This window comes from Anser anser (assembly GCF_964211835.1).
Source record: "Anser anser genome assembly, chromosome: 9".
Classification (NCBI taxonomy): domain Eukaryota; kingdom Metazoa; phylum Chordata; class Aves; order Anseriformes; family Anatidae; genus Anser; species Anser anser.
In genome coordinates this window covers 18,516,760-18,533,714 of record NC_139729.1, presented here as the reverse complement: position 1 = coordinate 18,533,714, position 16,955 = coordinate 18,516,760, and the positions used below count along the sequence as shown (strand labels likewise).

Here is a 16,955-nt window from a genome sequence, read left to right as displayed (position 1 = left end):
TATTAGATTGTGATATCAGCTGTGAGATTATGATATCAGCTACTACAGTCACACCACACAGAGCTACTGAAATATACGTTAACTTTTACAGCACCACTGCAAAAAGTAATTACTTTTCCCAGTACAGGCAACAAATGCAAGCCCTCTTCAAATTAGACTATTTTTTGTTACATTCTTCAGAACATTTAATAATGATTTAATCATTAACAACCCCTTAAGATATATCAGAAAGCGCATATAACCAACATATTACTGCCCAAGTGGTTATAACAGGGACAAGACAGCACGAAACCTGTAACTTTTTATTTAAAAAAAAATTAACAGCTTCAGAATAGATCAAATGTAATAACTTCTCCAAAAAATACCAAAAGGTACAGTGTAAAGCATCTTCTCATTAAATACAAACTAGCATTTTTTTTTTGATGCATTGCATCAATGTTTTGCATCTATGTTGATGCAAAAGAGTTTTTTTTTGTTGCATCCTGGCACATGGAAAATGTATACACTGAAACAGAATGACTGACACCACATCATCTACTCAAATTCTAACAGTGGGACATCTTTTATTTTTCAAAAAAATCCTACTAGTAATTAAGAAAAAACAACACTGTTATGCTTAGTTCATTTCTGCTAAGGTATATTTGTCAACATTAAAAACAAGGGTTTAAGTTCTATATAGCATCAGGGATGCATTCGGACTTTAAAATTGCTGTATGAATGAAAGCCCTTCTACAGTCAATGCTCTTCAAACATTGAAGTCCCCAGTAAACGCTCGTTAACTTGGAATTTGAGATAAAAATGCAAGGAAACCAGTTCTGTAAGAAGTCCAATGTAAACTCTTTGAGAAAAATAAAACGAAGTAAAACCACTTCAAACACCATGAACATTTGTGGATGCAGCAACCAACCAGTCTTTTACGTGGCTGTACCTAAACTCCATTGCTACAGAACAGGGTTAAACTCATCAGTTCCTGGGCTGGAAGCAGTTTTAACTCTATGTTATTCCTGAACAGGTGCCTCACTTTTAGGAATCATAAATTAATATTGAGGATGCCCCAGTCCTTACCATCCTGCAGATTCGGATACACAAAGCTATGCCTGCAGCAAGTGACTACCTGCTCCTGCTCAATGCCTTACACACGCTGGTACACTGAGGGCTTTCTTCCAGTGACATTCCCCAATTTCAAGACGCCTGACAAATTTTGATCAACTTCACATTTTACCTCTCTTTGGTATATACAAGCAAGTGCCGTTACATTGCATGCCTCTGGCCATTTCTATGAGCCACAGAAAACCCTCTGGGTCAAGGTTTGCAAGATGAAAATCCTGTGTCTCGGAATGTAAGGAATTCTACCATGCCACTGACTTTCTTGTGAACTGTTACATTTATTCCTATGAAGTTATCCAAAAATTTGAAGTTATTGCATTAAGTTTGAGAAAAAAAAAACTTACAAAAAGAAATAGTAAGCAAAAGTTTAAGAAAAATAGGAGATGTATAAACTCCATTTGCAGAGGATGCTAACGAACTTGAGATATTTGTAATATAAGTTACTCTCATACTGCCTGTGCAGTACTCCTCCAATATTGTCTGGACCACTTTTAAGGATAAGAGTAGAATAGTCTCCATCCCAATTACATATTACGGGTCTCAGCTAACAGCTTTATTTGTGAAATAGAGAATGCAAAACATTTAGTCTTCAAGAAAGGAAAAAAAAAAAAGAACTTCAAAAGCACAAAGAAGTACAACCAATGCTCCCATGAAAAACGCTGCTACATCACTACTAAAGTATTCACGGACTGAGGCTCTGTGCCAAACTGCAGTCCAGAGGAAAGTTCATAGGCGGTCCCTAACATCCTAAAGTGGGATTTGTAATGATACACTGACACAATCTTTACTATAGCAGGGGGTCAAAGAACAGATACCGAGTACTTCTAAACAGAAAGAAAAACCTTTTAACTTCATGTTTAAATATTGGTTGCAAGATGAACCAAAATCGGTGTTTGTTAACAGCTGGGCAACAGAATCTTTTCCAACCAGGTGATGGTGCTACTCCAGTAGATTAGTTTCCCAGTTTTCCCCCTCTCAGGGCAAAATGTCTTTTACTGCTCGAAGTAAAAGTAATAAAGACAGTGCCACCATCTTAGCAAGAAGTCTGGAGAATTTCAGGGACATACGCCATATTCTTCTGCCCACTTTTATCTCACTTTCTTAAGTAGGTGGGATCAGCACTCAAGTCCATTCGACAGGTTAGCCCACGGTTACAAAACGGCTTCCTTTGTTCTGAGACAGCGCTGTTCTTTGCTCCTTCAGGATCCCAAAACGTTCGTTCAGTGTCATCCCTGTCTGAAAAATAAAATAATTTCATAAACTTAAAAGACATTAGGTTAATTTAGTCAAAGTAATAAATACAAGAATATTTTTTTCCTCCTTTGGTTTCATCACTTGACCTCCTAACTCAAATTCCTAAAACAAAAAAAGGTTTGATTTGGTTTAATCCTTTCCTGCACCATTTAAAAAAATCAAGAGCTGCTACTTCTTGGAATTTATTAAGAATACATGGTACACAATGTCAAGACTGACAGCCTACCCAGAAAACTGTAAAAAAGTTAAACTAAGGACAGACAGACTGAAAAGGGAACTTTTACTACACCTATTTCCCCACAGAGATTCTATGTAACTTCAACAACTACAGCTGTTTAACCACTATAATGCAGTTTGTTTTCCAGTTCATCCAATTGAGGCTGCATACTGGATTCTAGTCCAAAAGTTCAAATAGTTTTTTCCAATATAATAGTAGACTATTTTTGACATACTGCTTGTTCATTAAAGGAACAAATCCAGACCAATGCCCTGACCCTATACAGTTTTCTGCAGATGGCAGCAAGGAGCTGATTATAAGAACAGCCTCATCTTGTGGTCAAATTCTCCGGCATCTGTCAGCCTGTAAGAATTTCATCAACGACAGCACTAAGATTTCTGCATCCGATCACTCATCCTCATTAAACTTTGGAAAAATATTAATCATTCAAGTGGTTGTGTCATCACACTGATCACATTTGATTTTCTCACCCCACCTTTTTTTTTTTTAATGCTAGATGCATAGCAAAAGTTGCCCTATAAAATCAGGTTACACCACCAAATGACGCTTGTTCCTGAATTACGCACGCTTGCTGATTCAAGCACAGCAGGAACACCAGAAAGCTTTTAGAAGCATTCAGCATTTTAAATCCTATTTAAAGCATATGGGTATTCAAGATGTAAACTAGCGGAACAGGAACAGTGAGTTCAGGTACTTGCTTGAAGTTACACAGCAAGTTAGTGGAAGAACTAGAAGTGGAAATGAAGTCGTCACCAGTTCCCCCTTTTTTCACTAGCGAATCTAGGAGAAAAGTGCCCGGCTCACCAGATTTTATCTGTCTTAAAACTACTTCCACAGTCAAGGAATGAAACTACATTTACCTGTTTTCCAACACTATTAATATCAAACTGCAATGGAACCCCTTTGGGAATCTTCTTCTCTTCAGATTGGTCCCTCTTCATCAGAAATGGGGGCACAGGAGTACGAGTTAATCGCAATTTCTGGGAACTGTGAAAGAAGAACATTAGACAGGACACCATGAATACATGTTTTATGCAATGAAGCCTTACTGCTGATAGAAATATGAACTTTTCATCATGCCATTTGATTAGGCCAGCTGACTAGCTGGAGGGCTCAAATTCAAGGAGGTTAAAGTGAAGCAGAACTATAAAAGTGTAGGATTTGTTACTGTTATCAGACAGCAAGTGTCCCAAAAGGAAGCAATTTTATTTTTTTACTGACAAACCCATTATTCACAGTTAATTATTCTTGTAAATACGTAAAATAAAAACTGGTATAGTTTTCCCTGCAGATAAAATGTTAATAATGGAAAAAGCTACTCAACAGATTTTTAAAATAAAACACCTCATGAATCAACAGCACCTTCAATTTCATGAAGACAAATACAGCAATGCTTGCTTTAAGCCCAGTTCTAGCAGCGTCATTACTGGTCAGGCAGAAACTATTGCCATCACTCATCAACTAGATGCTAAATTCATTTTCATTCAGATCAGGAAGGAAAACAGCTGTAATACAGCCTGAATTGGAACGGGCAGACAAGGTGAAGATCTACCAGCCCACCACTCTTCGACTCTACACAGCAGATCAAGCTCCTGATCAGAAGATGTCTTGTTAAACTCAGCTGTGGTATTACTAACACACAGCTCAGAAATACTCATAAACGGGACAGATTTAGAAGTCTTCAGAAGAAGCTGTCACGTGAAGTCACATGAAAGACTATCCAAAAGGAACTTGCTAAATGGCTCAGGAACAGCGACTTCATTTACGTTAACATTTCAGAACTATTTCGCAAACTCACAGTGGGGATAGGATTGCTCCTGGGTTGTCGATGGACACAGTCAGAATCCCTCCACTTGTGGTAGAAGTTCGCCATCTAGTTTGAAAACACAGAAATCACAAAAATACTGCTGAAATTTCAGTCAGAATATCTGGACACACATTTGAAGAACTCAGGCTAATAAGGAACGTGCAAGTTTTCATAATATAGGCCAATACAAAGACCACATGCAGCCACATTTACTCAGCCTGCTTTGTTACCAACAACATGATACAAGATGAATATGAAGGGTGAGAGCAGAGGGTGTCCATCTTGTGGTCTGCCTTGCATATTTCCAAACTCCTTCATAGGCTCTATATTTGTATCAAATAAAATGGAAATTGCATCAAGAGCTTAGGAGAGCACTGACATTTGAGTTTTTCTTCTCATCTGTGCAGTATCCATGAGAAACTAGTCTGTTCCTCTGAAGTTACCACCTTCCCCCTCCTTCCTGCAAGTGTCTTATTGCAAATAAACTCCTCCTAGTTAAATTAAGAAATAATTTAGAAAACAACTGAGAAAAATAGGGGGAGGATCGCTGTCACTCAGTTGAGATGTCTATAGGGGAACGAAAAAAGCATTCTATTACCATAGCTAGGAGCAGAAGCCAGAATTAAACGGAGAACAGCAGTACAAAAAAGTAACTACACTCAAGTTTTCAAAGTGAAATACTTACTGACGAGTTCTCTTTAGTGTCTGGTTATCAAGATCTTCTGTTGTCTGCACTTGGGCCTGCACCTGAAAGCACATCAATACAGACACTGGATTTGCATACTGTTTCAGCTCCCACTGTAGAAGCTGGAAATACAGCAGTTCAAAAATAGAAGTTTAAAGCTGTTTACACACTGTGCACAAACTGGGCTGTACTTTCAGAGGGACGTGAAATAACTATCCTATTAACTTTGTAAGGCATTGGAAGAAAATTACTCTAAGAACCTAAAATGTTTTAAGCATCGTCAATAAAGTAACTTAACCAATAAAGAGATGAAAACATCTTGGAGAACTTCAGCAAACACTATCAAGATGCACCAAAGCGTTACCAGGCCAGCAAGAAAAGCCATGGCTGTAGTTCTGCAATTCCTGTGGATGGAAAACAGTAACTACCTAGAGTTAAAATAACAGCAGATGTAGAATAAAGGCATGAATGAAACCTGAGAACACCATTCACTGCATATCCCCCCTTTTTTTTTTTTTTTAAATCTTACTCAAAATAACTAAAAAACCCTCTTTGAATACAAATAAGATGGACATATTCAGATTCTGAAAGATGTTACTGCTCTATCATTTACCTGAAGGCAGCTGTTGAAAGCAAATGTTAGAAAGCAATGCACAGCTTTTGAGAGGAAGAATTAATAGCTTAAGGCTATCTCCAAATACTCAGCCAAGTTCCATGCCCTTCAGAACAGTCGAGCTATGCTGAAATAGGAAGCAAGACTCAATAGGTTACAATAACTGAAGGGAACAAGTACATGTCTCCAAAAGAACATGTGCCTATTTTCCAGTCTACTTGAAGTTTCTACTTAGATCTGATGATCAAAGGTGATTAATTAATTTCAATGTTATGGGTTAGCTCAAAATCTGTGGCACAACTTTGTTTTCAGCAATGTTTATTACCTTCAAGCCTCTTCGAAACAAGAAAGTTGCTTGACGAGTGTCTTTCTGTTGATTTAGTTTGTTTCCAATTCTGGCAAAAGCGGACTGCATGTTATTCCTGTAATATTTAGAAAATATAGTTAAAGGCTCCATAGATAACATTTAAGAGAGACCACTATGAAGGTCAGGAAACACCCCAATGCATCACTAAGGACATCTGCGAAGCTGCCTCTTTGAGGCATAACATTTCAGTTGCAATAAGCTTCTCACCAACTAGGAAAAAAACATGTTATTTAAAAATGGAGAAATTTTTAGGGCTAGAGATTATAGATCCATAGAATCGTTTAGGTTTGAAGAGACCTCTAAGACCATCAAGTCCAACTATCCACCTAACACTACACGTCCACTGGTGAACCATTTCCCTAAGCGCCACATCCACACACCTCTTAAATACTTCCAGCGATGGTGACTCCACCACCTCCCTGAGCAGCCTGTTTCAATACCTTACCACCCTTCCTGTGAAGAAACACTTCCTGACAGCCAGTCTAAACTTCCGCTGGCAGAACTTGCTCCTGTCACCTCATGTCCTATCACTTGTCACCTGAGAAAAGAGACTGACACCCTCCTTGCAGGTAGTTACAGAGAGCGATGACATCTCCACACTAAACAGCCCAGGTTCCCTCAGCCGCTCCTCATGTCTTGTTTTCTCCCCCCTTCACCAGCTTTGTTGCTCTTCTCTGCACACACCTGAGCAACTCAATGCTTTTCTTGTAGTGATAGGCCCAAAACCGAACTCAGTACTTGAAGTGTGGTGTTGGGTACAAAGGGACAATCACTTCTATAGTCCTGCTAGCCACACTATTTCTGGTGCAGGCCAGGATGCCACTGGCCTTTTGACCACCTGGACATATTGCCAGCTCATATTCAGCTGGCTGTTGGCCAGCACCCCCAGGTCTTTCTTTGCCAGGCAACTTTCCAGCCACCCTCTTCAAAGCCTATACCGCTGCATGGGGCTGTTATGACCCAAGTGCAGCACCTGGCATTAGGACTCCTATGTCACAGGTTAAAAATTCTGCTTTTTTACTTTAATATCCTCCAGGACTTTGTATTAGATAAAAAAGAGCAGTATTGGTAACTGTAAACAAGCTGTGTTTACAGTTTCCACAAGAGTCACACAGTGAAAATTTCCATCACAGAGACAAGTTCAGCTGCAGTTTGCAACTGATCCAGATCAATTCTGGCACAAATAAAATATGCAATACCTTCCAAGAAACTGAAGATGGCACCAGCTTCCACAAAGACATTTTACTTAGAAAATTCACTAAACCACAGTTGTCACTTTGAAGCTATGGAAATCCATGTTGGCCATTTTCATGTAGGCTGCCTATGATTTAAATGAAGGCAGAATACCAGATGCTCACAAAGGCAGGTACTTCCCAAGGGTTCTACGCAGCAATAACTATCTGTCTTTGTATCGAGACCATGTTCAGCTTCAGATCTAGTAAACTTCATACACATGACAGTCTTGATAGTACTACGACTGCCAGTACCTACCATTTTCCCTCGGACACAGTTCTGTCAGAAACAAGACTCATCATGGAAAGTTATCAAGAAGAGCTCAGAAAGCAGACGTGGCATTTTACCTTCTGTTTAGTGGAGCAGGCCTCCTGAGGACTGGGATTTGTTTTCTCTGCATATCAGATTGTCTCTGCAAATTTGTTTTCTTTTTCAAAACTGGATAATTCCGCTGTGTGTTCTTAAAAATAAGAAAATAAATAAATGCAATATATATGTATAATATATACATAAAAACACACGCTAAATTGAATTAGGAACAACATAGCTATAACCTGAACATACACTTATTACTGAGTCCTTTCCTATCTCTAAAAAGGAAAGTATTTCATGAACTAGTTGTTAAACTGAAACAGGCATATATTAGAATTGCCATTTAAAAGCATCTGTATTTCTCTCCTGCGTATTTTAAGTGTATGCGCTTCTGCTGTTTCAAGCTTTGTCAGGTTTTCCTGGAAACTGAGATTTTTCCTTCAATTTTTGTTTACAAGCTTCTTACAGAACACATTTCGCTTTGCCCAGCTTTCACAGTTCACTATAATTTGAGAAATACCGTCTATACTGTTATGAATCATATGTTCCCCTCCTTACCAGGCCAAAAAAAGCATAGCTTAGCAGTTACTTTTTGATTATTTTACCTCCCTATATATAACTGACAATGCCTCCTACACACACCTTTAAAATTGCTCTTCTTCACAAATCCAAAAGCAATCCCTGTTCTACAATACCAGACTAGATGGAGCAGGTAGGAATGCACTGGAGGAATGCAGAAGAGGGAGGCTACTGACAGAGGTATTTGCAAAACTTCTTTTTTGTAATAGACCCATGTTTAACACCTGCACGTGTGTTGAATCACTGGTTTGTAGCAAAGCAACACAGATGACAAGAAATCCTAATAAGTGAGCTTTTCTTGTAAAAATACCATAAATATTCACACACTCTCACAGAACGTACTTCTGCGCTTCAATCTTCATGGCTTGCTAAGTGTTCAAAACCTTTCAGACCTCGTCACTATCCATCCCTCTCAAAACAAAAAACCACTCAGCCAACACACCCGCAATTTCATAGAAGGTTGTACCAGGTGTCTGCATGCTATAGAACCAGCATACTGGGATATATTTCAGTAGCAGTAGTCTGAAGCCACTGTGTTCCATTTCTAATGTGTTGTTTTAGCAAAGTCAGGGTTACACCTAATGCAGACAATTACATGAACCACTGGAATTGCATTAATTACCTTCTCACTAAGTGGCTGTCTGTTCAGAGGACTAATTCCTTTGCGTGAACCCATTGCTTTCTTGGCTGCCAAGCCAGTTTTAACTCCGTAAGAACGCTTCTTCCCTGCTATCTTCTTTCTGTGTCCCAAACGATTTTTACCGTAACCTGCAAAAAAAAAATTTGAAGAGTTCAACAATTCTTACTGAAATACAAAGTTTATTGTGTTAAAATGCTATGCAAGCAATGCAGTTTATTTGGCTGCACACTTCTAGCCTTAGAGCAGAAAATATCACTACGCTTGAAGACAGTTTGGTCATTCAGTTATTTTATTAAGTCTGGCTCTACAACTAGCACAACAATAATCACCTTCTCATACAGATCACAATTTTGCTTTCCTTCACTGAATTAATTAACGTTGAAAACTTGTTATTTGACATGTCTGCAGGGACAACTTCTGGCATAGGAAACTACCAAATACACCAAAATGGACCTTCATCAAGTGCTGAGTAACACAAAATCAAACCAAATAATTCAGGTCCCCAGCAATTCACCAGACTTCAAATTACCAACTTAATAAAGAAAAAAAAAAAAAAGAGGAAAAAAAGCAACTTCAAAGCTTATTATGTACATCAGTGGTTCCCAAGACATAAGAAAAAAAAGAATATAGCAAGTGGCCCACAAAACCATATTAAACAGTATATGAATTAGATCACATTTAAAGTGTTTTCAATTAGAAGCCTGCATGGCAGTCTACACAAGACTGAGAAATGACAGCTGTCTTTGGATATAAAAGGCTTGCAAGTCTGAGGTCTGTAGTATAAACATCTCAAGTCTCCAGTTACAAGGGTTTGGTTAACCCTGTCTGGAGCCATTTATCTTCACGTTATGTAAACGTACCACGCCTCGGTTTTATCCCCAAGTTAGCATCCCCTCTAGAACCTCAGACTGCAAGATAAATTTAAGACTGAGAAGTCAGCTCTGCAGAAACAGACACATCTAGTCCTGACATATGTGACTTCGTAGCACTGATGACAGATCTGTGCTTCCTCATGAGACCCAATCACGAGGCAAGCTGTGGATCAGAACCTAGCTTGGATAAATCTGCTGTTGAGAAACTGCTATGTAACCACACCGTGTAGACAGTTAACAAATGCTCTTCCCCGTTAAAAGAAAAGCTGAAAAACAGAGTTATTTAGGCTGGAAGGGACCTCACAAGCTCTCTGGACCAAGCTCTGCTCAATGAAATGACAACTTCAAAGTCAGCTCAGGCTGCCCAGGGTTTTGTGCAGTTGCATTCTGTGTATCACCATGGACAACTTTTATTCAAATGGACAATGATCTCTCTGCTTCTCCCCACAAAAGCTGAGAAAGTCCCAGCTCGAGTTCCTTGCTTCCTTTCAGAGAGTTTGGCAGCAACTTCTAAAACCAGAGGGAACTGAATGCTCATCATTTGTGGTTTCTGTAGCTGTCCACACACAAGAGAGGATTTGCCACTTATCAAAATAACTTCAATGGCAATGGAGTAGCAGTAAATCTACTGGTCATAAGTAAGTAATAACTAAAATCCTCAGAAGAACTATTTAAGGATACCTTCTGCTCAAAAACAATACAGATGAGGGGTGCTTCAATGGGAGGAAACGTATGGAAGGAAATGTATGGACCCGTCTAGAATGGAGCAGTTAAAGCTATTCACAGTGTTTCAACAAATCACGAAGCTAGCAATTCTGGAAAAAAATAAGTTTGCCTTTTTTTCCCTAGAACAAGGGCAGACAAAGGAGGAAAGTTCCAAGAGTTCAGAGTAACTGCCAAGACAGTTGTATTACGGATTTTGTGTTTGAAGCTCAAGTTCTTCCTAAAATTCTAAATTGTAATACTTGCTTCTTTTGTGCCCTTTAGGTCGCAAACAACTGCATTGGAGAACTGTGGTTGTAAATAGAAGCCTACACTTGATAACCTACCACTTAAATTCACTTACTCTCTCACCTCCACAAATAGTCTTACGCTTAGCTGACTGACATAAAACATTCTCCTGTACTGTCAACAATTTACCAAAGATGCACAAATTAATTAACACCGTTATGTTGGCTTGTCTAAAAAGCAAAACAACTCTGAGTTACATGACATTTCATTGATCTCCAAAAGACATTTGGGTCTAAGAACACAAAAACTACTGCTACAACAAATATTAAGCAGTGACAAAGAAAACATGGGGATTACTGTGAATACACCAGACAGATGTGCATTTGTTTTAAACGAATGCTACTTAACAAGAAATTGCGTATACTAAACATTTAGTTAGCTGAGGTGGTAAACTTTCTGTATTGACAGTATGAACCAGTGCTAAAATGCTACTTTTCAAAATTAAATGTAAGCAAAAACAGTTTTTATTTCTAGCAGGTGCTCTTCGTGTACCAGACTAATACCTGGGAATCATCTAAAAATGACTCCTACTTATTGAAAAATCTGACAGCTACTCAGGAAATCTGCAGTAAAGGTGGTACTGTGCACTTTTCCCCTCTTCACTCCCTGCCTACGTGATTTTTTTCCCCAATTGCTGTACTCCACTGTAAAAGCACACACTTAAGGCTGACGTGGTACTTCCTTCGCAACCCAAAGTCTTAACAAGAAAAGCCAACTCAGACACCCTGCACTATCCATCTGTATGTCCCAGAGGCAGCGCTACAGACTGCAGTAACAGCTATTTTTGGGAAGCCTACTAGGAGAATTCTACCTAGCATATATAAATCTATTGGCTCTTTTTCACAAAGCTCCGAAGTTTGGCAAGGCCTGCACATTTCCTAATATACGAGTTTTGGCATGAACACTCTCCATCCATCTCTGAGGGACCAAGTACTAACGCAATTTCCAATACTGAAAGAAAATGGAAAAAAATTCAGAAAGAAAGGCAATCCTTCCTTGCATCAAGAGAGTCCATGAAGTACCTAAGCTCCCTGTTGGCCAGACATCTCAATGTTGTTCTCATACCAAAGCAGGAAAAAAACACGAACGTAAACACATCACAAAAAGCTGTATTACAATCAAAACTGTATAACTCTATTTGAAAAACACCCGAATCGACTGTGTCAATCCGTACATTTTCAGGAGCTTACATTTCAGCTCAAAAATATTTCACAGTCCACATTGCATTTGATATACCCACCCTTCTGTTGTTGGATTCCCCACTTGGAGCCTGGTGTCCTGAACTGCCGAGTTCGATTCTGATGAAGCCCTCTTTTCATTTTGGGGGAATATTGCTTTCTCTCTTCTTTCTTGTTCAGCTTAATTATATCATCTGTAAGAAGGAAAAAAAAAAAGATTTGACATATTGCAGACATATTCTTGTTCAAAAGAAACCATAGCTACTTAGAGTTATGTGAAACAGGCCAGTTAATCTTGAGAAACCAGCACAGACAAGTTGAGGTCCCAGTAATATCTCCATAAAGCATCCAGTCCTTATTAGTCCTACAGTCCTTATTTGATAATATAATGTCCTAGAAAAAAAGAAGCTGTTGCACACATTCAGAACATCCAAGACACTTGAAAGATCATTAAATTTAACAAATAATCTGTTAGTTTTTGTAGACTATTGAAGAAAACGTAATCCCATCTCACTCTCACACCTTCCAGGCTACAGAAAAAATGTTAGTTCAAGCCTTAGCTCTTTCATCCTATGTTACTCAATGAAATCAGACAAAGGAACTCAGGCTACCAGTTATCTTTATAAGTTCACTGAGGTTCAGATGACAGGAAAAAGCAACCAAGACTTCTCTCCCCAAGTACCTGCAATCCAAAGCAATCATCTTATCTATTGTCGTAGGGAACAAGGTTGAACAAATTATTACTGGGTTTAAGAATATGTGTAAGATTATAAACTGATAAATTCATGAAAAGCAAACAGGCTTGTCAATAGCAAACCATGCCACACCAGCTTGATTTCATCCACTAATCAGGGAGCTGACTCAGGAGATAAGTGTAAAGTAACAGCTGTGGTATGCCTTCACTTGACTGTTCGCTTGTCTACAAAAACACCATAAAAGGTGTCAAATTATACTTTATTGCGTCTCAGTCGTGGGAGCACAACTGACACAAACGTCATATTCCAGAGAGCTACCACAAACACGGACATCCCTTTCTGAGTCAGGGAGAGAAGGGAGCAGGGTTGCTGTATTTAACCAAGTTCAAATGGACTTAGATGGGGAAGAAAAGAGAAAACAGCGAACAGAAAAAAATCACAAAATTTTGTTAGCAAATGCTTTGTATCCTACTGAAGTAAAGAGAAAATCAGCCTACTTTGCTGCAAAAATGAATGAGTATTTGGAAAAAAAATCCATTAGGTAAAGGACTGCTGGTACAGGTCACTCGGGTTTCAATTGCTATAGAGACTTCTTTACCAAAGAGCTCATCTCTAGAGAAAGGATTCCTGAACAAACCTTTCTGTATGACAACGGAAACCAAAGCCACTTCAAAACGGTATCCAGCTCAAAAATAGCTCAAAATATCACTGACAAATGCAGTACTCAACTGGAAGCATTGCTCAAGCTTAGTACCAGCAATAAACTGGTGCTGAGCAAAAGATAAACCCCCAACCTTGGATCTACAGGGTCTTGAAAAGCTGACCCTGGAGCTCTTCAAGAAAGACGTAGATGTAGAACTTAGTAGCACGGTTTAGTGCTGGACTTGTCAGTGCGAGGTTAAAGGTTGGACTGGATGATCTTAGAGGTTTTTTCCAACCTGAATGATTCTATGACTCTGTGTACTTCTGCATAAGGGGTACTTCCACCCCAATGTCCCTGTGATGCAAACCACCACGTTCAGAGAACATTGATCCTTGTTTCACAGTTCATCTGCTCCATCTCAGATCCCATTTTTGCAAAACAACCAGCTGTTGATGCACACAGGCTTGCAAGTTTTTGAAACAAAAGGACTAAAGTTTCAGCAGTTCTCTTATTTGGGGAAACAAAGGTTATCTTTATAATTTACCATTATTCTTCAGGTCTTAACTAAGGAATGTGTTCTCCTACCGTGTCTACGATCAGAGATTAAAATTACACCTGGAACAGCAGAATAATTTAGGAATATTATCAAACTGAAGGCTTAGCCTCAGATGAGTTGCATACACTAGCAATAAAAATAGGTTTAATCTTTATTAGTACGTCAGAAAATACTCAACACTAAGATCTAGATCCTAAGATTTCCTAGTTTAGCATCATGACAATGTGGGACTGAACCTTATCTTCGTTTACAGCAGGCCATAAAACTATGACTTAGGGACAGTAGGTGGGGACGAAACTGTTCTCATGCAAGTTTCCCCTGCAATTAAACAAGCTAAAGGACACACCCACCCTCTACAGATTCTTAACCAAAATGCCACCATGACACCACAACAGTTCTTCACCATTTGTTTTTGGGCAATGCCCAGAACGTGTAGCAGTGGCAAATTCAGAAGTTAATTTGGCCAAATAAGAAAATATTCAACTTTATGAAAATAAGCTAGTCGCTGAGGATCAATGACCTTATTCTTAGTAACCTTGGAAACAAAGACTCAGTATGCTAGTCTATAAATAAAAATAGATTTATTGGAATGCTGTAATGGGACTTGACATTCAGAAACACTCTAAACATCATTTTACATGTCATCACCATCACCAGAACAAAGAACTCCACTGGATCCTCTACAAAGGGAAAAAATGTACATATCCTCTTATTTTAAGGTGATCCACAAAAGCCAAGTCTACCGTAGCCTTCCAATTCAAGCCACGATTTCATTGTTTGAAGAGAACCTCCTGGCGGTACCAATCCACCACGCTTTGGCAGCAAAACAGAGCAGTCTCGGAGCCACAACACCAGGTTTTTGCTGACCCTGACTGGAAGACGTACTCCAGGCATCCACCAAACGTTCCGCCAACTACCAAGCAGGCTCAGCGCCGAGGATCAGAGCAGAATTAGTTTGGAAATATATAACGATGAGGGGTGCCAGGTTGCGGGCCCCACCTGAGGGGCAGCCAGGCCCGCAGGCCTGACGCGGCCCTGCGCCTTCCTGACAGGCTTGGAGGGCAGGGAAAGGGAGGTAGGACAGAAGAAGGGAAGCAGGTCTCTGCCGTGCCCCGGACACCCCCCTACCACCCCGGGGACCCACCTCAGGCCTCCGGGCTCATTCCCAGCCGATAACGGCCCCCTCCCCCCCAACAGCCGTTGGCTCGCTCCGCACCCCCTTTGGCTCAACCCTACGCCCCCCCAGCTCACCCAGGGACATGTCAATCTTCTCCAGGCTGTCGCTGCTCCCGCTCCGGGCCCCCGCAGCAGCCGAGGAGGCCGAAAGCGGCGCCGCAGCCCCGAACCCGCTCATGGCCGCCCTCGCTCCGCCGCCTCCCCTCAGCCGCCCCGAACCGACGGCGGGCGGGCCACGCGCATGCGCACTGCGCACGCGCCGCAGCCCTCCCCTCGGCCAGCGCCCCCCCCCAAAATGGCCGCCGGCGCGTGCGCACAGAGCGCCCGTCAGCCCGTGGGCTTGGTGACAGGGCTGCGGGTGGCTGTGGGGTGAGGAACCGGGGGCCGAGCCCAAAGTACCACGTTGGGATTGGAATTGTCATTTAAAAATAAAAGAGTATGGCGACTGATGTTTTGTTTTCTTTGGGTTCTTGTCAAAGTCACTTTCTGCCGCTTTTTGTCAGTCACAATTCTGAAGTTCAGGATGATTGATAGGAAGAATTTGTTCTTCAGTAAGGAATCTAGCAAAGTGTTTTTTTCCGTATATTTCCGTTCTGTGGAGGTGTGTGTATTGTTGATGGGTCAACAGTACATGCATACCTAGTCGCCAGCTGACTGCTGCTAAATGAGGTGTAACAGGGCTAGCTACCTCTTTTTCATAGAATCATTAAGGTTGGAAAAGGCCTCCAAGACCATCTGGTCCAACCATCACCCTGCTGCCAATGTTACCCACTAAACCATGTCCCTAACCACCTAACCTTTCCTTAAACACCTCCAGAGACTGACTCACCACTTCCCTGGGCATCCCAACTTGGTGAAGGAAATTTCTTTCCTTCATCTGTCACTCTCTTCATTAAACTTTAGGGATTGTAATTATCGTTGAAATCTCTACATCATCTTGCTTATTGTTGGTTGAAATTGGTCAGTGAGTTCTAGAGATACTAAAGGAAGGAACAGATGGGCAGACAACATGATCATATAGGCTGGACTTCCTTCAGAAAACAGTTGATAAACGCTGAAAGGAAAAATTCGTATCGGTTTCCCCTGTTCACAATGGGCATCTTGTGTTATTGTCCATGTCTCCCTGCATTTTCTCTGGGATTTGTGTTGAAGCTGCCATTCAAAATTTGATTGCCCCATGCCCTTGACCTGCAGCAGGCTTTGCAATGTGACCAGAGGATAACTGTTGTTTTAGGGTTTGACTGACTGCATGCAGACTCCAGGCACTATATTGCAAACGCCCTTGGGCAGGAATAAATATTTCCACAGACACAACCTTCCCCTTACAGTGTGAACACTCCCACATTTCATTAACTGCCTACATACAACATATGCTAGTTTGCTACAACAAATTTTCCCTAGCAAATACCTCTCTGCCAAATGCAATACCCAAAGTACCCAGCGCACAACTAAATCCTCATGTATGTAATCCCTGGCACAGTTTTATCCTTCCATGCCGGAGGTACCTTAATCTAAACACTAGGTAGTCCTTTGCCCCTTAAGAGCAGAATGAGATCTTTCTAGGAGTATAAATCATGAAGAGCAAGAATGACAGAAAAGAATTGAGGATCTGTACTGTACCACAAACTGTTGACAAGGCCTTTTCCATGCGTTTATGCTCTTTATGCATGTCTTTCCTCTTAAAATAAGGCCAATAACATGCTTCTGGATGTTCCTCTTGCTGAATTACTGACTGGAAGAGAATGGCTCAGTTAACATCATAGGAAATCTTCAGCTAGTGAGAGATTTTCCAGTCATGCAAGCAGGAGGAACTCACAACCACAGTGCAGGGTGCTGTGAATTCTATCCCCATTTTCTTCTCTGTGATCTCTCATGTGCAGCATAACTTCAGACACAGAGTCTTGGAGCCAAATATTTGGTAATTTATGCATTTTCCTCCAGATGACAAGTGGGATTTGATGACAAGTGATTGATGATGTGTGGGACTTG

The 16,955-nt window shown here is 40.5% G+C and overlaps 1 protein-coding gene across 1 annotated transcript; it reads right to left on the bottom strand.

Moving 5' to 3' along the window:
- Positions 1-288: 288 nt before the first annotated feature.
- On the bottom strand, positions 289-15,240 carry FYTTD1 (forty-two-three domain containing 1). The gene is made up of 9 exons (XM_083848268.1): positions 15,042-15,240; positions 11,959-12,090; positions 8,818-8,963; positions 7,652-7,764; positions 6,030-6,126; positions 5,092-5,153; positions 4,398-4,472; positions 3,460-3,586; positions 289-2,343 (listed from the first exon to the last, which is right to left on the bottom strand). Exons 1-9 carry the CDS (start codon positions 15,142-15,144, stop codon positions 2,248-2,250), a joined length of 951 nt encoding a protein of 316 aa, XP_083704394.1. The 5' UTR covers positions 15,145-15,240; the 3' UTR covers positions 289-2,247.
- Positions 15,241-16,955: the final 1,715 nt, after the last annotated feature.